We start from the raw sequence: 25534 nt of genomic DNA on the forward strand, positions 1-25534 counted from the left end.
TAAGCAGCATTTACTGTTGAACAAATTCCATCCACTGATTTATTTTCACATCGTTTTCAAATTTTATATTTATATCATTATAAGAATTGTAGGTAAAATCTTAATCTGCAAAGTACTACTACTGACTATAAGTGTAACTTAAAGTATGGAGTAAAAAGTACAATGTTTCATTCTACAAGGTAGGCATGAAAGTGGCAAGAAGAGAAAATATTCAATATCAAGTAAAGTTTAAAATATTCAAGTAAAGTACCTCAGTGCTGTACTTTTCACCACCGAGTGTCTTTGAGTTTATGCAGAGGTGTGCTCGTTTGCCTACCTGCTCGTCTGCTGAGGACCTCCACCACTGAAGGGGGGAAGAAGCCCACCCGGTCCGTCCCCCGCTGGGTGTCATGGATGTGACCTTTCCAGCGGCCGTCTGAGTGCTGCTCCAGGACCTGACACCAAGAAATCATGGGCACGCTTCAGCTGCAATGTTTGTGTCACTGCAAACAGCATTAGCCTCGCAACGATTCACAATCACATTAGACTAGACGGCGGAAAGTAAACAATCACTAACAAATGATTCAATGATGTGAAGACTGAGGTTTGATTAAAGCTAAATATAAAAAAAGTGGAACATTTGGAACTTTGTAGGGGTCGCTTTCCAAACATTCTGCCTTGTCAACTGTAGATCAACTCTAAGTAAGCATGTCGTGTGTGACTCCTCCAGGCATGCTTTTAAGACCATAATTAGAGAGCCAATGAGCTGGAAATACACAGTCTATTCATTGTGAGTGTTAACAAAATGCCCGGAGAGGACAAAAACAAACACCTCTGCCGTCTGTCAGGATACCACACAACAGCATACGAGTCCATACAGGAGTCTGTGATGTCACATGGACTTGTATAAAGATATCAAAATACGCAGAAGTAAGTGCATAAACACACGCAAATGTGCACACACATGAATTAGTGCAAACAGTGTGTGAGGGGGAAAGAGCAAACAAGCTGGTAATGAGAGAGTGACAGAAGCAAGTTTGTGCCTGTTTATCTACTGTGGTCTCCCGCTCAGGGTACACTAAATTACCCTGCAACATCCCACACAAATCCTAACAACAAGACTTTACTCACAGAAGTCTTTATCATATAATCCTTACACTGCCTGTGGTTCCCCTGCCAATGACAAGGCAGAGTGAAACAGCTGCCAGCAGGTATAACATGAAGTTCAGTTCAATCAATTTTGCAGGAGCTCTGTTCTATGGAAATATATCATGGTACACCTGGATATGACCAGTATTACAGGAATTCCAGTAACCAAGCCTTCACTTGGGAAACTAAAGGAGAATATCTTATGTTAAATGAGATTTCTTAATCTGAACCAGAAACGTTTTTTGAGGTGTTCCTGGGGTGTTTCAGCCATCTCGCTGAACAGATGAACTACTATTTTTACTAAAGTATCAATCCACACCAACTCCCAAAGGTATGAATGTGTGTGACTTGAATGTAGAAACAACAATTCCTGAGAACTTCACACTTCAGGGGCCAGATGTTCAAACAATGCATACTCCGATAAAACCATGAATACTTCATTTCCCACACATAGCCTGTGATTTATAAAAGATGAATGTTTAGTGAGGATGTATGAACTTCACACATACTTCAGACCAGAGGTACATACAGTTTTGTAGTGTGATCAGAGGGTGATATGATGAGGTGGAGGTGGAATCTAATAATAAAAGAATTATCCTTTATTGTTTGTCTGGTTTCATAGTGATCTGTAAAATGCTTTTGATTAATTACTTTTATAATTATCTTTATTTACATTTCATGTGTGTTCATAATATTTTAATTTATCCTTTATCATTTGTAAAGTCTCTTTCAATGTGTGACAGTGATGATTATGAGATCACTACTGATGATGGGATACAGATACATGTAATGAATTAATGACAGGAGCTGTATAACTAGTTAGAGGACTGTGTAATGATCACATGTAAATCAGGACCTCTGACACTGCCCTCCAGCTTTACTGCAAGCTATCCTATTTTAATACAGTGGATGTGGGGAATAAAATTAATGATTAAATGAATAAAAACAATGCTGTTTTCTTCCTGTATATAACCCATGGAGCCTACCTACTAAATATTATTGTCCATTGAATTCCTAATACAAGACAGGTTTACCAGTCACTCTTTTCAGTAGCCCAGTCTAGCTGTTCTGCTGACAGGACATCAGAGCGATGATGTAATAGTGGAGGTCACTGTCTCTGTGTGGTTTGAATGGATGGCTGTTTGAATAGCACTTATGGGTCTGGTGTGAATTTGGTGTCAGGGACAAATGAATGAGAGCCTAGTCACCAAAACATCTATTGTTTTATTTTAAGTGTGTAGGATTTAGTGGCATCTAGCGGTAAAATTGCAGATTGCAGCCATTTGAATACAGCTCAGTCTTCCTAGAGAGTAGGAGAAACTACGGTGGCTACAGAACTCATGCACCTGGACCACTAATTTCCAGCAAACAAAAACCAATACCATAAGATTAATTTTGAAAATGCCAATATATAAACAAACCACTGCAAACAAAGCTAACAAAGGGTAAAAAGAAAAGTTGGTATTGGAGCCACAAGCAATAACAAGAGTACTGCTGAGTGAACCAATGACTCACTGTAATAGATGGCTAGTAAACAGACAGAAACAAGTACCATAATAAGTTCTCCAGCCCGGAGATTAAGAGCTGTGGGGTCGTGGAGGTTCCAATAGTCCTTCACCGCTCTGACCTGGAGAGAGCTTGATGCCTCTGCAAAGAGACAGATAGATACAGACACATCATCAGGAGGCTCCTTTTACTGATCTCTCTTTGGGATTTACCAATCTCTCCCCCACTGTTTTCCCCACCCTAGTCTCAACCAAATATCCACATTTCATAAGAGCATCAATGAACTATCAAAAAATGTTTTTCTAAGAGATATCAACCTCTCAGCAGCTGTTTGATTTCCCGGCTGGCTGTGGAGGTGGTGAACTGGTTGACGATGTCCAAAGCTGTCTGGTTGTACGTGTTGCGCATGTTCACATTGATGCCCGCCTAGATACACACACACACACACGGCACACACACACACACACACACACACACACACACACACACACACACACACACACACACACACACACACACACACACACACACACACACACACACACACACACTGTGGGATTACTTCGGGTGAGATAAGACTTTTTAAACAAACCCTCCCATAAATGCCCCCCTCCTCTATTAAAGAATAACACTGGAATTGTAGTGTGAAGTTGTGTTAACTTTACACAGTTTTTCTATCTACACCTTCACTACAAATATATGAGCCTTCAAAATCCCATTTCAGCTGCAGTGAAATTGTAGTTATATCGTCTTTGCTTACATCAAGCAGCAGCCTCACAACTTCGGTTTTGCCATAGAGGGCAGCCTCGTGCAGAGACGTCCCTGCTTTGGTGGCTCTGTTGATGTCAATGCCGGCTTTGAGCAGCAACCTAGGAAATCAAAGCAGAAACACTGATGTAAAGCCTCAGGCGACACTCAGAAAAAGATTCATCCATTCAACTGTTACAGACATCTGCAACATCTCATTAAGCCATATACCCCCCACTCATCCACCCACACACACACACACAGAGACACACACACACAGAGACACACACACACACAGACACACACACACACACACACACACACACACACACACACACACACACACACACACACACACACACACACAAGTTAACCAATATTTCTCTGGTTCTGTAGGAATGCTGATGGCGTCGTATCCAGAGAGCGGTGCAGGAGGAGGAGGAGGAGGAGGTCCTAAGCTCGCTGTGTGAAGGTTGAGTCAGATTTTGAAGAAGTAAACAACACTGAAGCATTGCTGTAGGATATTAGCTGGATTCATGTGCATGGTGTTTTCTTAGCGTTAACCCACTCCAAGCACATTCTTGCCACCAGTGTGTCCGCTGGATAATAATACACACATACACCGTATGTTTCCTTTCTGTCAAACAAGAACGGGTTAAACTAAAACAGACAATCTGCAGTATTCTAAAGCTTTAATTACAGGCTGTACAACTACAGCAGGGAACATTTACATCTGTAAAGGACTGAGCAGGACAGATACTTTACAGGCAACCTTTCAGCAAGCTCAAAAACGGTCTTCAATTGTTGTGCAGTAAAACTGTTAAGACAGAAAATCATATTTTGAATGTCTTTTACTATAGTTTATATATACTATAGTATAGTATATATATAAAATATATAAATTTGTAATATTTTGCTCAAATTTGTAATTTTACAGTTGCATTTGAAATTGTATCATTCAATTCTTTATCTTACGAGACAATTGTGAAAATAATTTTATGGGCAAAACCCTCCTCATATCTGACACGTAAAATAAACAAAATAAATAGAAATTTAATAAAAAATAACTTTTCTCTCATAAAATTACAACTTTTTGTCATAATCTTTTAACTTCACATGCAAGCTGTACTTTTATGAGTGGGTAGTCTATAGCAAGGTCCAGCTTATGTAGGACACAGCAGAAGGGTTGGACAGATAGGATAAATATTAAACCATGCAGTATGTTGAAAAAGGAGCCTGAAGCAAACCCATTGTGGCTGATGCCTTTTTCCTTTACTCAGCAGCAACAGTTTTAGTCTTCCTATTAAACCTTGAGAACTATGAATGTCTGAAAACAGCCATAAAGCTTAAACTTCTCCATCTCTGTCCTGAAGATAAGCAGCTGGTTTACTCTCATATTCTCTACATATACAAAATATATACAAACTGCAATGCATGTCCACACATGGGGTAAACTATGGTTCTGAGGATCAAATTTAATTATGAATTATACCAATCACAGAATTCTTGAGAATTGTATTCAATGTATAATCATTACTGTTATTTTTCCCAAAGTGTATACATATACGACAGTAAATCCACACCAAAAATCTTTCCTGGGCCAAAATCCTTTCTTCTGGTTGTCTGTGTGCAAATATTTGCAGCTGCAGTTTTAAGCAGACCTCAAAAGCTTCTCCAGCTATACAAAAAGTAGGTACTATAAGACGTCTGCTGTATAAGTATGGCAGTCTCTGAAGAGAGATAAATCCCTTAGTGAGCGATCACAGCTGAATTCTGCTGAGTAAACTCTGAACAAACTTGTGTGCTAAATGCAGTGGATTCTTTAAAACTCCTATTTGTGTTGAAAGCTTGCCTTTTCTCCTCCATCTCTGCTTTTCAACTCTGCAGCTCGGGAGGAGAGAGGAGGATGGGAGGGTATTGCAAAAGAGATCTGATCATTTAGGATGGAAATCGTTAGCAGCATGTCTGAGAGGCAGGGTGGAGTTGCTTGGCTAAGTACGTACATATTTACACAGATATGCTGACATAAAAAGTGTGAAGTCACTGGTATTAAATATCACTTACTGGTTTTACTTTCTGGAACAACCTAAGGGGATATATTTAGCACCTGCAGCTGTGAATTAAGGACTGGCACAATATGGTATTCTGTGTATTACCAGTACTGTGCAGTGGAGTAATAATAGCAGCACTAATGGTAGTAGTAGTAGTAGTGGTACTGCAGTAATTGTACCAGTAGTAGCACCAGTAGTGAGTAGTTTTGGTAGTAGTAGTAAAGTAGCAGCAATAGTAGGAAGTAGCACTGACAGCCCCAGTAGAGAGAGTAGTAGTACTAAAAACTGTTGTAATAGTACAAGTAGTAGTGGTGGTTGAAGTGGCATTATTAGCAGCAGTATTAGCAGTAGCAGCAGTAGTTGTAGAAGTAGTTACAGTAGCACCAGTAATAATAGCAGTAGCAGTAGCAGTAGTAGAAGCTGTAGCAGTAACCATAGAAATAATAGCCATGGTAGTGGTAGCAACAGTAGTTATAGTGTTACCAATAGCAGCTGTCGTAGTGTTATCATTAGTAGTAGAGATTGTGGCAGCAGTAATATAGTAGTAGTAGCAGCAGCAGTGGTAACAGTAGTAGTTGTAGTAGTAGAAATAGCAGTATTGGCAAAAGCATTAGCAGAAGTCGAGGTATCAGCAGTGATACACAAGCAGTAGTTAGCAGCTGTAGTAGCAACAGTAATCCTAGTATTAGTCGATGTAGGACCAGTGGTAGCAGCGATAACAGTAGTAGCAGTAGTAGCAGTAGTAGCAGTAGTGGTATGTGTCATTCCTGTAGCAGCAGCAGTAGCTGTGGTTAAAGCAGACAGAAGCTGCTGCAAAGATGAAAGGGCAGAAATAGATATGTGATGGAATTCTATTACAGTACATTTCCACACTGCTCCCCGCTGTGATCTTACTTGATGATGTCTTTGTGTCCATTCCTGGCTGCCAGGTGGAGGGGGGTGGTAGATGGCGAGTCGAGGCTGTCCTGCCCTCCTTCCCCTTCTAACAGCACTGCCACCATGTTACTGCTCAACAGCAACTGAGCCACCTAAAGAGAAATCAAAGACAGCAGGATGAAGATGAAGTGTGGGTTTTGAGAACAGAAGAGTGGCAGAATCAGGGCAAGAATTAAGGCATCAGCTATACTTCGATATATATGCAAAGCCAAGCTAGCTGAGGTTGTGTGGCGAAAATATGGATTGAAATAATATATATATATGGTAACTTATATATAGGGTCAAGCTAGTACATAGAGGCTTATCCACAACTCAGCAGCTGTCTAAAGATACCACAGCCCCTCTCTCACACTCTCACTCACAAAGTCTGCATGTCACAAAAACAGCCCAAAGCCTTCTATTCTTTCACAGCTAAACTGCAAACTCGGACCAGAAGAGAAAACATTTAACAGCCATAGGGAGTGTGTGTGTGTCTAATTCTGAATTACTGGGCCAGCTATACATCTCACAGCCAGGCTTATCCGGTGACGTGACAGAGAAACAGTAAAACACAGTGCAACGTGCAATCCCTTTAACGTTACAGTGTGCGTGTGTCCTGAAAGAGCCACTGAAGCCTATTTTCCTTTCGCTCAAACAAGCTTAATATAGCTGGGTCACTTCATGTAAGCCATGGTTCATGTTTGACATAGGCCTTCCCCATCTAAAAAAGGGCGAAAAGGGCCAAATGGGGTGTTTTCACATGCAGATAATTGGATTAGAATGAGGAGATTAATAAAGCATATCAAAGCGTCTCTTGGGCAAAATTTCTCAACAACTATTGGATGGATTGCCATGAAATTTGAATCCTAAAAACTTTGGTAATCCTCTGACTTTTCTAAACAGGGCCACCATTAGGTCAGCTTTTTCAATCGGATGCAATTCTTTTACATCACATCCACATCGTACCGTATCGTATTGCACTGAATCTGATCGTTGGCAATGTGTCGAGCTGCGCATCACATCGGCCTCGGTGATGAAGCACATCCGTAATAGAATATAGGGCTGTGCTCTTTTTCCCCAAAGCTTAATGTTTTATTTTTTAATAGAGTAATCATTTCTATAGATAGGCCAATTAATTGGTCGATGTCTGCACTCACAAGGCCAATAAACAAAAAATTTCGGCAGATACAGCTATACAAAATGCGGTGCTTTTGTTTTTTCCTGCCATTTTTGATGCAACGCCTCTCTGTGAGCTGTAGGTTAAACTCACCGACTGACAGAATCACCACTAGCAAGGCAAACTCAAATACTTCGTCTGCAGTGACGTAATTCAGATGACGGTTGAGGTCATAGTGACCTTTGACTCAAGTGTCACCAATTCTTTCTCCAACCAATTATGAACTATGGTCACCAATTCTTGAGTTATGGCCAAAAGTGGGTTTTGCGAGGTCACAGTGCCAAATTGGAGGAAATTCCCTCAAGGCATTCCTGAGATATTGTGTTCACGAGGATGGGACAGACAGATGGACAACCCAAAAAATATAAAGCTTTCAGCCAAGGAAGCAGAGTCATAATAAAAAGAATAAATCTGAGTACACAACAACTATTAAAATATATATTAACATAATATTCTTTGACTTATTACTTGAAAATGTTGTGTACAACATTACTTTTCATTTTCCACTTTACCACAGTGTACCACACCCACATCACTCTGAAAGTGCACAACTCACACATTGAACTGTGTGTGAGGTGTGCACTTTCCTACTGCGCATAGTTTTGTGACTACCAGTGCGGTAATGGTCTATGCATAGCACTGATATTTTTGTACTGATGATGCTAATGATGGCAGGGACGATGAATGTCTGGCTTTTATGTAGTGTTTTATAATTTTATGGTTTTAATATTTGTACTTATTTTATTTACTAATTTTATTCTGTTATTAACATTTCACTGTTCTATTATAATCAATTTATTTTGTGTAGTATTTCATAATTTGATTTTTTATTTTGATTATTGCCATCTTTTATTATCTTGTTGTCTTATTTGACTTTTTCTTTTTGTTGTTGTTCTCTTGGTGTGCATTAGTCTCTTAATCCTTTATTGTAACATTATATTATAATTATAGTATAATTATCTCTTTAGTCAGTTTCTTGTTTTTAACTGCATTTTATTTGTTTGAAAGATACAATATAAATAAAACTTGATTGGTTGATTGAAGACAGAATATCATCTTGAGGGCTACAGTTAAACAAATTGTGTCAAATCCATCATGCTGTAGGTGATGAAGGTTTTTAATGAAAGATTGATATTCATAGATTGATATATGAAAACAACACACAAATATTCTCATACCTTCAGTCTGCCGAACTCACAGGCCAGATCTAGAGGAGTCTTCTTCGCCTTGTTCATCAGACAGGGATTAGACTGGTGCTGCAGCAACATCTCAGACTGAGAGAGAAAGGGAGAAAGGATAACGTAAGTGATATCACCTCATATATTATGCACTGGCACTCACATGACAGTCATCCCAACACATTCTGTGTGTGTGTGTGTGTGTGTGTGTGTGTGTGTGTTGATATTTTGTCTTTGAACAGAAGACATTAACACATGATAGCTCTGCTGTGGCCTTTGTTTAGGATTGCCAGCATTGTGTTGTACTGAAGAGGTCACCCTCAATATATATGACGGGTTGAGGTTTGTGTGTGTGTGTGTGTGTGTCTGTGTCTGTGATATGTGTATCTATCCATTAAGACATTCCAGGAGGAAGAGGCTGGAGGAGAGGAATGTGTGTGTTCACTGCCTGTAGACTCTTGTGAAAAACCTATGTCATGGCATTAATGGTATTACTGGTATTGTTGGTGGACAATACAGGCTGAGACACAAAGGGGGTAGATTTCAGTGAAATGGGAGGACTGGTAATGCCTTGGAACTTTGCCTTTGGCAGCTGAGGTGTCCTTGTGTGTGTGTGCGTACTCACCACCTCATAGTGTCCATACTGAGCAGAGAGATGTAACGGTATCTGTCCATCATGGGAAGGGGAGTTGACTGAAGCTCCAGCTCTCAGCAACAGTAAAACAGAGTCAGCTTTACCCTGCCATGCTGCGTAGTGCAGGGGACGCATGCCTACAGACAGAAACATGAGTGAGGGATGGAGCACTACTGATTAGACATGTCAACTTCAATTTACTATTCATGGTGGGTACTAATCAGCCTGTGAAAACAGTTGTATAATGTCTTCTGTTGCTCTGAAGGATCTTTGTTAAGTCTGACAATACAAGCATGATGATATCATAGTGATGTCATCAGGGTTATCTCAACTTGTGCTGGGGATTTTTAACAGAAAGTCGGTCAGGGTTAACCAAGCAGGAAGGGTCTAACAAAAGAAAATATCAAATTGCATCATGGGAAGTGTAGGATCAAGTTTTTTGACCCATATTAGGAACTCAAAGTCAGACTATCTTGGCCATCGCTGCATTGATTTTGTTCTTGCTTTATCTGTCTCTGGCAAGTCATCCAAGTTTATGGAAGTGTAATACTAAATCATTGGGAGTGCTCCACTAAAGTGACAAAAGGCTGGCATTACTCTATTTTTCTTACAAATCCCACAAAAAGCAAAAAAAATGTTTGGACTACCCTGACTTTGGCACTGGGACCCAAGCCCATTGGTTCCTACTGAAGACATCTTTAAAGCAGCATCAGTGTATTTTTCTGGCCACTTGACAAGCTGCTTAAGGAGAACCACATTTTTTATCTGCATTTGACTAGTAGGAGCAGTGGGCAGCAACCATGCATTGCCCTGGGCACTGACTGGAGAATTGGCCAAACTCCACACATAAAGGCTCAGCTCCACCCAGGATACGAACCAAGGACTTTCTTGCTGCGAAGCGACAGTGCTTAACACTGACTAACTGTGCCGCCGTACAGTATATCAGATCCCATTGAGATGCATACAACATTGGCCTCAGTAATGAAAATGCACATTCCTAATATAGTGCTCTGCTCTTTTTACCCAAAGCTTAATGTTTTATTTCATAAAAGCATCTGGCAATAGTCGTGGTCTTTATTCTGTTTTGTATTACAAAATACACCATTGTAAGTAAAAGTGATGCATTGAAAAGAATAATCAGGAAAGTGCACTACAGTATTACTGTACTTAATGCAGAAAAATGCCACCCCCATTATGCTGTTGCATTAATAGATTATTATTTCTTATGCATTAATGCAAAAGCAGGATTTTACTGTTGTAGGTGGTTGAGGTAGAGTTCATTTTGAACTATTTTGTATAGTTGTATTATTATTATCATGATGATTTTCCTCATGGATTAATCTGCTGATACTGTATTTTTCTCCATTAATCCACTGATTGTTTAGTTTCTAGAAACTCTAAAATTAGTGAGAAATTCTGTCACAATTACCCAGATCCCAAATTGACACTTGTTTCGTCCAACCAGCAGTCCAAACCTCAAAATGATTCCAAATAAAAGGTACCACTATACATTGTATCTTATGTAGCGTTATGGCAGGTTTTAAATATTTTGGCCAGTACAATATTTTAGTTCAGCAGCCATTGGCATATAGACCAAAAGGTTAATTTGGAACCCTGCACATACGGTTATGAACACTATACGCCTCTGGTCACAGCCGCTGCCACTCCCGCACAAATTCTACTATATCTGTTCCGCTTGGAGTCTGTCACTGCACGGCAGACAAACTTCAAAGTGAATCATATTTATTCATATGGCTCAAACTTATTTTCAGCTGAGAGTGTCAGAAAGCTGTTGAGGAAGTTTCAGGCTCAATATGAACCCCAACTGACTTCCCAGGCGTGAGCATTTTTGTTTTTTAAGGTCTGGGTTTGTCTGGTGAGACTGGTTCAGCAGGTAAAGCTGTTCTGCCATCATGATACCGTTGATGTCCTTGATATCCACCGTGGCCTGGGCCTCCAGCAGCAGAGACAGGAGCTCTGTGGTGCCCGTCAGAGCGGCATGGTGCAGCGCTGAGAAGCTGTGAGCGAGAGAGAAAAGGGGGGGAGGGTGGGAGGTCAAGGGAGAGCGAGAAGGGGACAAAACAAGGAGATGAGAGGGGTTATAAATCATACTGATGAGTTTACAGCTGCAACTCTTCTCAGAACTCCAGACGAAGATGATGTGAGTGTGTGCTCTCATCAAAACTCCACACTAAGATGTGCGACGTTGTGTGTGTGTGTGTGCGTGCGTGTGCGCTGTGAGATCCCATTATAAACTGCAGCCTCAGATAAGAATTTATGTGTGTTTTATGAGTGTGTTTCCCCATCCGCCCATCAACACTTCAGACTGAGAAGGCAACTCTGTGTGTGTGTGTGTGTGTGTGTGTGTGTGTGTGTGTGTGTGTGTGTGCAGTATGCATCATCACAACTATAGGCTAAGAAATGATGTGTGTTCATTTGTGTTCGCTCCCACATCAAACTGCAGATTGAGATAAGGATCTTTTCTGCGTGTGTGTGTGTGTGTGTGTGTGTGTGTGTGTGTGTGTGTGTGTGTGTGTGTGCACGAATGCGTCTGAGTTCATCAAAGCTTCGGAGATGAAATGTGTGTGTTTGTGTCTGTCAGGTCGCAGTATATTCCACAGAGGGAGAAATTAAAGGCATAAATAAATTCTGGGCGACGAGTTTTGCTTTTGCTTGGAGCGACGCAGACAGTGAGTGCTCCAGAGGAGGTGACCCTCCAAGGAGACACACTCCCCATATGTGGGGATAAAATAGCAACTACAGCACAGAGGGCTTTCAGATGATTTCACACAGCCTCAGGCAGTCATTGAGGAAGCCCTGAGCACCTGGGCACCAGTGGCAATAAACAGTCTGGATGCATTTGGAAAGAGAACTGAATGTAGCTTTCTCAGCAGAGATCAATATAGGTGTTTAAAAATGTTTCCATTGGTTTTTCACCAAAACACACCAATGCCTAACAAATATGCTGACTACATATCCTTTCTCATATTTATCTTGCATTAATCTGATTCATTGTTTGTTGTCTGGTCCGAGTTTGCAGTTGTCCATCATGTGTTAAATGTCACAGCCCGTAAAGTAAACTCAGGTGAGTGAGGCTTTTCCCATTTTACCTCTGCTATTTACATCTTGTCAGCAGTAAGAGTGCAACTGACTGGTGATGCTGCACTAATAATATGAGGCCTATATCAATAAATAAGGTTTGTCAGTTAGCTAGCTAACTGAAACCTTGCGAGACAGCTGGATTCGCAAGATCACAAAATCACAAGATGACGTGAGAATCCGTCTTGCCAAGCTCAAAGTTACGTGTTAGTCAGTGATATAACTTCTACAGGATCCCAAGATGGACAGGGAGATGGAGGCTGTGTATTTAATAAGGCCTGTAATGCAATTCAGTCTTATTTAGAGCCCTAGGCTAACTTGTAGTATTTGGTCATTGCATTATTTCCATTTTAGTTGTTATCTTATATTTCATATCATTCACATTGAATGTAATTAAATGCTGTTGCAATAACCTGACTTCCCTTTGAAATTAGACTTAGGTCTTGTATAAATACTCAAGAACTCTACCTCTAAAATATGAACACATTTAGAGCTGTGCAGTTTTGTTTGACTTGAGTTATCCAGGAAGAGTATCCAGGATTACCAATGCAAGGATTAGTGAAGCCAGCCCAAAGAGAGCCTGACTAAGGTGAGTGAGGCAAGTTAGAGGTTATCAAGTTTAGACATCAGTCTGTGCTGATATGAAATCTGAGGGATCTCCAGACTGTGAAGTGGCTTATCTTATCAGAGTCATTGTTTAGGCCTCCATGCCCCTCAGCCACAGACACACACACACACACACACATTCATTTATCCATCCATCTACTCTTCTACCAGACCATACCCTGTCCATATCCTGAGTCACTTAAGCCACTTTCTACAGACACACACACTGTGTCAATCTCTCTCTCTGGGATGGTGTTGACTCAGTGACAAGCGATTGTTTGCTAACCTTCCCCTCCCCTCTTCCATCCCTCTGCACTGGTTTCATATATCACAGGTAACCCCTTCCTCTGTACCACTCTCTCTCACACACACACACACACACACACACACACACACACACACACACACACACACACACACACACACACACACACACACACACACACACACACACACACACACACTCCATCATGGATGGACATGTTTAATTTCAACACCCCTATTGTGTATCACCTCCCACGTACTGCATTGACCCAGCATGTACACACACGCAGCAGGTCTAAGTCACACAGTGCACACACTGCACGTAGGCTGACACATTAACACACACAGCAGCTTGCAGAGCGGGATTCTTTGCAAGTCTGATGGCCTTCTTTGATAGATCTCAAAAAATACATTTGATGGATAAGAACAGAGACTAAACACCTTGAATAAAGTGTGTGTGTCTGAAACGAAAAACAACAAGCCTCAATCTAGGGAGGGTCGAAGCAGCAAGTGGGCAGAACAGCCAAACACTGTAATCAGGCAGAAGTAAAAGTTGTCATCAAAATAATTACAGTAAGGTTACAAAAAAAGGAGAAAAATATTGGCACAGAGCTTTCACCCACATTTCACCCAATCTATAATTTTACTGAAAATACATTTGATTCAGAACTCGCAGATTTTTCTGCCAAACTAAGTAACCCCTACCCCAAACAGCAACGGTTCAATAATAGCTTAGCAATTAACTAGTAACTAGGTAGAGCAGTGTCTTTCAAGCTTTGTATTTCTCCACATGCTGATGTGTGTGCATGAGGCTCTAGTGGGAGTGATATCTACAAACTTTGGAGGGTGGCCAAGAAGCATCTCTTACTACATTATTTTGTGTGTTTAGGGTTCCATTTAAAGAAAAAAGCCCCATTGTGTAGTAGAAGACAGTCCTGGATGCTAAGGCTATGCTACTGGAGGTATTGGAGACAGTGTTACGCCAACCAAACACTTGGGCTAGTACTCATTCTAAAAGTTTTTCTTTTTTCAATGTTAAAAGTAAAACTTACTGTTTGGACATAACGACATCAAAACATACATTTAATCTCTGTATCTAAGCTAAGCAGGTAACGCCAATTTTTACTTTCCCCCTTCCCCCTGTGGCCCTTTGCTGTGTGTCATCCCCCCTCTCTTTCTTCCCTCTTTCCTGTCACTCTTCAGCTATCACTATTGATTAAAGGCAATTAAAGCCCCAAAAATATGAAAAAATAAAACAACTCTGTTTTATCTGCCTAGTTTGCAAACTTGCGGCAAACTGCACAATACATAGTTAGAGTTTCACCCACATCCTCTAATGCCACTGAACTAAACTCTTGTTTCCAGGGTAACTGAAACTCCCGGTGGCGCTTCAGCTCATAAACATTGTCTTTACCCAACGGCATTTTCTCTGCCCGATCGGTACTGAGCATGTGTAACTCTCAACAGAGATAAGAAGGAAGCATGACGGCTCACTCCTTAGCTACTTTCATCATCAACTCCGGAAAGAAAAATTTCCTTTATTTTGGTGTATTTTATTGTTCAGCCCTGGCAACTATAAACTGAATATATGCCTTGCAAGAACAGAGAACTTGATAGATGTAGCAACAGTAACCAAAGTTTCAATGCTTCAACTTCTGCTACTATTTACAGGTACAATTGATTTAGAAAGATTAAGTACAGGAGTAAATGTACTACGCACCTCTGGAAGCAGTTGTTGTGAATCTAAATGAATATTTATGACCAAATCGAGAACTTTTCTTTCTCAAATTCTTCAGCTGTCATATATTAATTATATAAAATTTGTGTCTCTAACTATAAAACCTGATTTTCCTGTAATTCTCTCCGTCTCTAAAGGGTTTGATACTGACTCTGAAGGGCACTATATGTCGAAACATGCGGGTGATTACATGAGTCACACTGGTAAGACACCGGTTTGTCTTCATCCACAGGTAGGGCGCTTTTCTTTCAATCTGCATGTCACTCAAGACACGGTGACTCTTCCATTGCATTCTTTTGACTTGACTTTGTGCTTATCTCACAGGCTGACACACACAAACAGAAGCCCACACACACCCCTCTTACCCGTCTGAGTCTTGGTAGTTGATGTTGAGTCTCTTGGTGGAGCCCAGCAACTCTGGAAGAAGACAAAAGATAGAGGGGAGGGGGGAGGGAGGGAATGGAAAAAGACCATTAGTATTTGGTGACATATTTTTCTTTTCATCAGAGCACTCTCCAGAAATCCCTCCATCCCTGCAGGACCCTATGTGTGTTTTCACAGTGGGTTTTTTTCCCCGTCATCACTCCTTCCTTCAAACAACCTGACAGCCCCGACAGGATGGTGAGCTTTCCTCACCTCCTGCTGCCTCACCCTTCCCTCTATCAGCGTGTCTGACACCCTCATGGCAGCCAAATGAATCATAAACAAATGATTCTGCCTCGCAGAAATGTACCATTCCACCTCGTTTACACCGCTATCTTATCACAGCTCTTTTGAACTGAAAGTGACAACCTTAAAACAAACATATAGGTCTTTTTTCCACAGCAGCAAAAATAGGATAAGTCTGTTAGCAAGACAGAACAAGTTTTTTTTTCCACTCACCTTGAAACAGACAGACTGCTACTTGTCCCATGTCTTAGTCATTCACTGTGTACTCCAAGAGGAAACATACTTTAGTCTACTCCTCTATTCTGTCTCTTTCACAAGTCAAATTCAACATTTTCTATTGATTTAAAAATATTTTCTCCAATTGTCTTCAATTGAATACCAGTTTCCAATTAGTTTACAAATGGTCAAAACTGTTATGTAATGGATATATTTTCCCTGGGAAGCACAGAGACGGCTACAAAGCTGTCCAAGGGTTGCAATGGAAGCATAGTTGTTTAAATTTTTGTTTTAATCTTAAATCGAAATCTTTATTGTGACAACACTAAGTTCCTCTTCTACATGCATAATCCTCTTTCTAAGTATCATCCAACGCCAATCGAATCTGGCCATCATCCCAATGCCCTACTCAACCCTTAAAGCCTCATTCTCAGTCCTATGATACTTCAAATATCTATTTCTATCTCAAACGTCCATCTCCAGCCTCTAATGAGGGCAGGAAACTGTCCTCACACGGCTAAATATCCTTGGACAACCTACAGCCGAGACCTACTTTAAAGGCCCTACTGTCCACCAAGACCCACACAGGAACCGGACAGCCAAGGCCTCTGAATACAGAACCATTCATCGCACTCAATCTCCCTCACTGTTTTCTCCCACTTAGGTGTGGGAAATCACATTAGTGTGTGTGTGTGTGTGTGTGTGTGTGTGTGTGTGTGTGTGTGTGTGTGTGTGTGTGTGTGTGTGTGTGTACATACAGAGACAGGAAGAGAAAGAAAACTATACCAGGCGAGACAGTAAGTCTGCAGATATAGCTGGTAACTGTCATTGATCTAACTGCCATTATAGATTAGTGCTGAAACAACAATCAATTCATTGATTAATTGATTGACAGAAAATAAATCACCTGTGACCCATTATAGCTTTTCTGTTTCATGTCATTGTAAACAGAATCTCTTTGGATTTTAAACTTTTGGTGAAACAGAACAAGTAATTGAAAGACATTAAATCAGGCTCTGAGAAATTGTCATATTTCACAATTTTTCTGAATGGTGTCTGAATACCCCCTTCCCCTGGGAGCTGCATCAACCAATTTCTGTAACTTTCCAAAACTGACAATCCAAAAAGCTTACCCACTTCACCTAGCACTGCTCATGTTTATTGGTCCTTCTTTTTAGTGATGTTGCCGCAACCCAGATCTCAGATATTGACTTGGTAGAGCAATGTTATTTGTTATCCATAGGTATGATGGCTAAAACTATGAAAATGAGACCTAGTTTGTAATAAATGGAAACAATCCTTTAAAGGTCCAGTGTGTAGGATTTAGTGGCATCTGTGGTACAGTTGCAGATTGCAACCAACTGAATACGCTGAATATCTAGAGCCAGTGTTTTGTTTGTCTGTTGTGGGCTACTGTAGAAACATGGTGGTTCAACATGGTGGACTCCGACAGTAGAAGAGGACCCGCTCCTTCTGTAGATACAAACAGCTCATTCTAAGGTAACAAAAACACAACAGTTCTTGTTTTCAGGTGATTATAGACTAATGAAAACATACCTATGGATATTATATTCTATTTCTGACAATAGATCCTTCTAAAATGTTACACACTGGACCTTTAAGTATAAATGTAGGAATAAAACTTGTGGAAAAGACTAAATGGATTACATCATCAAAAGGAAATGTTTAAACGTAAGCAGCTTTAGCAAAACAACTTTCTGTGAAAAGGCTGTCTAGAATAAATACTCAATATAAGAAGAATAAGAGAATATGAAGCAATTTGGGAATACATAGCATTTAAAGTGGTTCCCACTGGAGCGCTGATTAAATATTTAATTCTGTCTTTCTTTCTGGTTTATTGATGTTATTTTTCAGCTCAGAAAAGTCATAAAGGGAAAAAATATTCTGATTGCAGTTAGGTTTTCTGTGCATAAAAAAACTCTACTAAAAAAAAACTAACAAAGACGTTTAAAAAAAAAAGATATTGTGCTGCATTCCATAATGTAACCAATTAGTAAATTCTACTGATATTCCTCACTATGCCAAAATGTACGGACAGATGTGGATACAATTCTAGGATATTTAAGGAGCTTCATATAGGATGTCTACCATTTCTCCTAGAGCTAGGAATTCTCACTTCCCTGGTCAAGAAATCAATTCCCACTGGAGGCTACCGTGTCAGAAATGCAAACATTCACAGCCCTGCAGGGGAGTTTTGGAGGAAATTCTCCACCAAAATGCCAACATCAATGCGCACAAACTGGGTACAGTCATGCTAGAGGTTTACATGCAGGCCTACAGTGGAGCTGTAGCTGCTCAAGACTCGCATGCATAAAAACAAGAGCCTGAAGGCACAAAAAGGCACATTGATAATGAGACAGATAGAGGGGTTGGGCGTTGGGCTGCTTGCCAAAACGGGGTCTAAACTGTCCCAGCGGTATGGAAAGAACAGGGCCTTTCAGGAGTTCTAGTTACAACATGAGCCGGCATTCCTTGCATAGCACACCCACCATGCTATCCTACTCGCTCACTGTCTCTCTGACTATGTATCTACAAAACTGTCAACTCCCTGTTCTCCCTTCTGCTTTCCATCCCCTCCCTCCTTCCCTCCTCGCACAAAAGTAGTAGGGGGCTCCTTCTGACAACAGGATCAATTAAGTTACCAGCATGTTGACTCTATGAGTGTGTGTGTGTGTGTGTGTGTGTGGGTGTGTGTGTGTGTGTGTGTGTGTGTGTGTGTGTGTGTGCCCCCATCCCTCACCCCTAGAAGTTGGTGCAAACAGATGTGTAGTAAATCTCATGCATTGTGCTTTCTTGCAGAGACAGGGAAATTACAGGCTTTGCTCCCTGCTGAAAGCTGATGTCCACCGAAACAAAAATTATTGAATGCAAAGAGCCGAAGAGTTGACAGCGTGGAATCCCTCTATTGTTTTCTATGGTTGCGACAAACAAAGAGAAGAAACCATGTGATCCTGTGTTTTGATAACCTTATCAGATGCATAAGCGATGCTCTGAACTACTGTTGTTATGTTCCTCTGCACCTTTCTCATCAGCTGAAGCATCCTGGACAGAAGAAAGGGATCTCAGTGCTTTGAAGTAGAAAACGTAGTTCACAGAGGAGCAAAGCAACGCTGAAAAGAGGAGGGAAATAAAGAGAAGGGGGAGGAGAGGATGGGGAGAGGGGGAAAGATGAATATATTCCCCCATTCAAGTGAGGTGAGGGGAGTGTTTTTTTAAGTGTGTGTGGCAGGTGCGTAAACAAGAAAACACACTTTTTAAAACCCTCGCAGTGAGATCAGACAGGTGAGCAAATACCTCTGAACCTCTTCAGAGAAGGGAGAGAAGCTGGAAAATGTAAATAAAAAATAAAAGAGAACAAAAAAGCTGGCTGGCTTGTATTTGTCTCGTTCAACAAGGCTGCAGTTGGCAGAGGCGTGTGTTGGTTTGGTTTGCACGGCTGCAAAAATCCATTTTAAAACGTCTTTGATCGCGGTCAATGCATGTAAATACTGGAAGGCTAATGCATAAACAATTGACAACAATCAGCATCGGTCTGTAAAGGCACACTACGTAATTGTACATGCCGGCAAGAGATACCGGTGTGAACATGAAGGAATTCAATATTCAGAAGTCTATCAAGTCTGGGATCAGAAAACGCAATATCAGCCCAACAAAACAGGGTTATCTGGAACAAAAATGAGCATCAGGCGCGGCAATGGCTCATGTAGTATGTCACGAGGATCACTGCTGACATCTTATCTAGCCAAACAACATCTCAGCAAAAAGGCCGTAGCATGTCCAAACTTTTTGCCTTCTCTCGTCCAGTTAGACAGTAAATGGTTCCAGCAGAGTCACTTCCATTCATGGAACCGTGATTATACCTGTAAACACTCCGATTCTTGAAAGAAATACCCGACTCTTTATCTGCTGAATGCAGAATGCTCCACTATGCTCACCAGCTGGTTGCTACAGGGCAGGTAGTGTACAGTGGGAAAAGAGCATTTTCACTGAAAACAGCTGCCTGTTTCGACTGAAAATACTGAAAACCCTGCAGAGCTAAATGGCAATTCTCTGTGGTTTCCTCATGACGAGCAACACCTCTTCATTTTTCATAGTCTTGTGTAGTGTATCTTAAATGTTGCTTGGTACACAGTGCTTCTCATATTGTACTGTTGAGTGCAGCTTTCTGACATTTGCCCTTTTCTTTTACTATCTGGCTATATCTGAGTTACCTTGTCTTCCAGTATTATTACTCCACTTTGCTGCATCGAGATTGACTTAACTTTTTTAATGTTTTGGAAAAAGACAGAAAAGCCTTTCCACTGGTGTTTTGACAAAAAAACATCAGGAATAACAGTGGTTTCTTACAGGCTAGGCTCTTTGGAATTGTGTTAACTGTCCTCTATATCTGGAAAATATTCCTTGGAGTTATGCCGCAGGGAATTTAAACCCACTTCCACCCACGCCAGCTTCTCATTAACAAAAGCCAAAAGGGACACTCGGTTCGGGAGTTGTGGGCTGGCCCCCACACCGCGAGGTAGCCAGCATACAAACAGTGAAGCCACAGCGGCCTGGGGCGAGACCAAAATACAGGGGAGCGACTAAAGGGGGGTAATTTAAGGTCATCATACGTCTAGGGCGATAAATGGTTTGTGGTCAGGTAAGGACCTCATCAAGGGAAACACTTATCTGAGGAACACATCCATCTAACTGCACTGATTACTGAGAGGGTAAACACAGTCCCTCAAACCAAACCACCAAAGCAGAGCAGGGTCTTGGCTTCACTCCAGCTGTCCCACAGAATTCCTAATAAGGCTCCAAAAACATGATTAGGAATGCAGTTTCTGCACGCAACACACTGTTGTTGTTTATTACAAGTCTAATTTATTAATTGCACATGTTTAATGTTACCTATAAATGATTTAAAATGGAGGAAAAGAAATGTTTTAAGGTTTATAATCCATAAAGGTGTCTGCAACCTTGAATTGACTGTAAAATCCCAGCTAACAGTGTCCCCAGCAGTGCCAGCATCCTTGGCAAGTGGTGAGGTGGTCACCATATCCCCGTAGGAGTGTGTGTGTGTGTGTGTGTGTGTGTGTGTGTGTGTGTGTGTGTGTGTGTGTGTGTGTGTGTGTGTGTGTGTGTGTGTGTGTGTGTGTGGAGAGAGTAAAACAATGTGATTAAACTGGGATGTTAAGTCTCACCAAGTGGGAGTCATCCTCCAGCTCTCTGTAGTGAGGAGGACAGGGAGAAAGAGTGATTGCCTGTGTCAGCTTGAACTGCTGCTGCCACAGCTTTCCCAAAAAAAGAGAAGAGTCAGTCCACCATCAAAAATAACAGTGAAGTGGTGAGACTTTTAGCAAGGAAGGTGATAACGGGGTTTCAAAACCAAAAAACACAATAAAGTAGTGCTGCACGACATGTTAAAAAATAATAATATCGCGATTCCGATATGATTCACAATTAGTAGGATTCATTTTCACTGTTGTCTATACCAACAAACATGTTTTCTTGAATCTGGAGAGCAAGATTTTGGCCTCTTCAAAACTACAGTACAGTACTACAATAAAGCTGCTAAAACCAGCCTAGTTCCTGTTAAAGATGGTGAGTACATGTTTTGAAAGGCAGGGAAGATTAGATGTTTAAAACCCTGGTTGGGCTTGAGCCTAACTGCCACAATGGTCCTCTGGCTTCAACTGAAATGTCGAAGTCAAATATCAATGCCTGAGGGCTGAATATAAAACAAAAAAGAGCAAATTGGGGGGGAGTATCTCAAAGAGTTCTGCAGCAATTTAGCACTGCACTCCTACAATCATGATGGACAGGTTACTAAAAAAAGAACCCAAACTGTTTTACTGCACAGATTCTTTGTCAACACCTGCTGCCTACATTACCCACAATGCAACTTGACCACCGACAATTTGGTCAGAGCTTCAGGTGTGTTATGCTTGCAGCGGCTAATGTAGCCTCATGTAGAGATGAGAAACAGGCTACAGAACTCCCCACCCCCAGATTCTTTTCCTTTTCAAACTTGTAGTCTTCAGACCCAGTTGATGCTGACTCAAGTGACATCACTAGAGGACATTCATCAGCTCCCTCTGTAGTCACAAAAGGTTTTATACAACTTCTTTCACACATGCAGTAGCACTCCTGAAGTCTTAGAACCACATGTTCCTGCCACAAAGTCACTCCACTGCCAGTTTCTTACATCTGTTAGCAAGGATGAGCTAAATACTTGGAGCAAATGTGCAGCAATTACAGAATAATGCTGAAAATAATGTTGTTGCTTAATAACACTTCTGTATTATAACATGTGCATAACTGTAATTGCCAGGGCTCATCATGTAATCATCTGTGTACTCGTCTTCTTTACAGCTTGTCTTCCTTTCAAATGTATTATGAATCATTTCAACAATAAGGTCCTGTGTGTGTTCAGGGAGAAAACCCAGTTTTATTTGGCTCAGAGTAGCTGTTCTCCTTCACTATGCAAAGATCTTTCTGATATCATTTCAGCACTCTTTCCAAAGTTTTTTGCCCTCTGTCAGGAGTTTGAGTTGAATCTGGACTTCACCAGAATGTCACTATCTGTCAAATATGCTTAGGAGAGACATCTGATTGTCAGGCGTAATCAGCAGTAATCCTGCTAAGTCATAGACCCACAGCCTGATATGTGATGAATGCTAATGCTGTCGTGCGATCGGAGGCTCCTGCAGAGAAAAACTAACCCTGAAGCAACATCAGCACCAGCCTTTAAATAGGTGAGCAAGCAGCAGCCAAATGGGGTTTCCTGCCAGAGTTCTACCTGCAACAAAACACCTTTTGTTTACCTCCAGTTGTGCAGAGACACTATGAGTCTGTGTTGTACACTGCGAACGGAAACGGAACTGGTTTGCCTGCTTGTACGCGTATGTGTGTGTATAAATGACGATGTGTTGAAGTAAACACACAGTCATAAAAAAGTAACAATGTTGATGCAGATGGATTTTTGAACACTAAGAAGGGACAGTATAAACTGCCACGCCACACACACCCAAAGGCATACACATACACCAAATTTGCAAAGTGACACACTTTAGCTTCATCAATTCTTCATCAATTGCTCCATCGCCGCATCATTTGCTATACGAATAAACGCAGGAACTGGGTCTTGATAAAAACCCTTAACATCAAAACAGCACCAGGATGTATTATCCAGTAAATTTGCTCCATTGTTAAAAATGTAGAGAGTAATCTCCCATGGTGCCGCTGGCAACTAGGTCAGGAGCATTCAATATTCGCTGACAATGAGGCGGTGTGGGAATGAAACAGATGATCTGCACTGTTTGTTTGTGTTGCATCACATATCATTTTGTGCACGTGAGCTCGCGTTGCTCCATCTGTATACTTCCTCCTAGACAACAGGAGATTAGAACAGGCGTAAACACACCTGCAGGGTTCATATTACATAACATGTCTCGACCCTGCACCTTAGGGACAAAGCACTTTACATACCATTCAAATCATGTGTTTACTCTACTTAACCAACTCAATGCAGAGCTCCACCTTTATTTCCATGCACTCTTCATACAGCTGGAAATGAGGCTCTGGGTTAGACCAGTTTGTATTATAGTATATACCTAGGGTTTGGCAATAAGATGGTAGATACTGTACCGTAAAATAAAATACATTTGCCAGCCATCATTAAGGGAAGATTTGATATTTGTATGATTTTTGTATATATTAGTTTCACATTCTAAACATTTTATCCATCTCATCGACTCCATCATCAGTACTTCCCTGGGTGTGTTTTGGTACTATGAAATCAAGTTTTAGTATTGAAATTGTATCTAAAAGGTGAAACTGGATTTGACCCAAAACATATCCTAAAATGCAGTAAAACCCATGATTATTCTATTTCTGTCACATTCAACTGAGCCAAGTGTGTCTGCTGGCAGGACACAGGAAACCTAATACTGAATGTGTACAACCCAATCCCACTCTCTTGAGAGCAGCACATAAGAACACATTTAGCATGTGTAGTAATATATTTGGATATATCTGCTTGGGAGGATGAAACAAACATTTACTATAATGGGCAACTATGCAAAGTTCTTTTAAAGAGGCTACGAATGTCCTGCGAATGACAACAACAGCTATACAAGTCTGTGCAGCCAGAGCACATTTCTGTACTGAAACATTCATCTTCACTCGTATGCCATAACAGACACGACAGGCTCTCATGAGACCATGTGAGAACATTCTAATCAAACACTACTCTATTACATAATAGAGTAGCATTAAGGGCAGGACTACTACTAACCATTATTTTCAATAATATCCAAATATCCAGAGCTCGAGGATAGGTGTTTTAGGTCTGTTGTTTTATACCATTGTAAATTGCATATCTTTGGGTTTGGGATTTGAGAAGCTGGAACTCTAGATTATTTAACTTTTTTTTAAATTGATAAATGCCTAAATTAAAGTTTGTACAAGCTAGAATTGGGCGATTGGACTTATATCAACTATTGCGACTGGCTAAGTCCATTGGCGGTTGTTCTTTTTGGGCAATTTGGGGAATCGTGATCGAAGGCATCCACAAACAATTATTTCAGGAAAATCGTAGAGATTGTGGTATTTAATGTCCTCTTCTATTCTCTGTTTCCTAACTTCACATAACTCAATTGACTATAGGAACCACGCTATGTGAATAAACCAATAGAGTGATGTAGCAAGGGGGTTGATTGGATGAAATACTTCACATGGCTCTTCCTTGGGTGACATATTGCAAACAACACAATTGAGTTGTGTGTACTGTTAGATTGTAGAACGTGACTGTAATTAAAGAGATCGTGATAGTATTTCCTGGCCAGATTGCCCACTCCTAGGGCAGACATTTTGCCATTACATATCCAGTTCTTTTGAAACTTCCAAAGACACATGACCTGGTGATAGGGACAACAACTGTAGTGCAGAGATAAATAAAACAACAAATTGGGAGAAAAAGATTTAGATTTACCTAAATTGACATTTTTTGTCTGGAAGTTACATTTTGAGCCCTCGTGTACATAACAGTACTTGGTACTAGGTAAAGATAGTCCTTTATTTTATTAAATTTCCTAATAAAGTTTTTCCAGAAATGTTGTGGAAATGTTAGTCCTCCTAGAAGCACCTACCTGAATATGATACTGCACCGACAACAAGTATTTATTCTCAATGAGCAATGAGATCACAACACATTTGAACATGTTTAGAAGGAGAAAAACTACTCCACTTGAATATTTCATGAGACTATCCTCAACCACCTACAGACACTCCTTGCCCATCAATGTTGGTCTAATGAGATAATCCCTTTCCTTTTCTTTTTCCTTGCTGTGTGTTTAGTAGCAGGTAGCAAGACATGTCAGAAACAAATCCCTGTCTCAGAAGCATGGCTATTATTGAAGAGGACTGGGGTGTAATGAGAGGAGATACGACGGTTCGTGGAGAGTTCATCTGCCTGGAAAAGGAAAACTTTTGTGTACTTGTTGCACAGCTTTTGCTGGCTCATCACCGTCTCCCCTCCGCTGTGTGCAGCAGTTTACCACTGTCAGTTGGCTTTTTTAATACCATTTTTCAAGCCAAGACTTT

At 40.8% G+C, this 25534-nt stretch overlaps 1 protein-coding gene across 1 annotated transcript in view; it reads right to left on the reverse strand.

Moving 5' to 3' along the window:
- LOC127372860 (caskin-2-like) overlaps positions 1-25534 on the reverse strand; it is a 57172-nt gene that overhangs the window by 16307 nt on the left and 15331 nt on the right. The window contains 9 exon segments of the mRNA XM_051416735.1: positions 317-434; positions 2681-2775; positions 2952-3060; positions 3395-3503; positions 6327-6460; positions 8703-8798; positions 9328-9473; positions 11257-11354; positions 15409-15460. Of these exon segments, the coding sequence (XP_051272695.1) occupies positions 317-434; positions 2681-2775; positions 2952-3060; positions 3395-3503; positions 6327-6460; positions 8703-8798; positions 9328-9473; positions 11257-11354; positions 15409-15460 (957 nt within the window).

This window comes from Dicentrarchus labrax, unplaced genomic scaffold (genome assembly GCF_905237075.1).
Source record: "Dicentrarchus labrax unplaced genomic scaffold, dlabrax2021, whole genome shotgun sequence".
NCBI classification, from domain to species: domain Eukaryota; kingdom Metazoa; phylum Chordata; class Actinopteri; family Moronidae; genus Dicentrarchus; species Dicentrarchus labrax.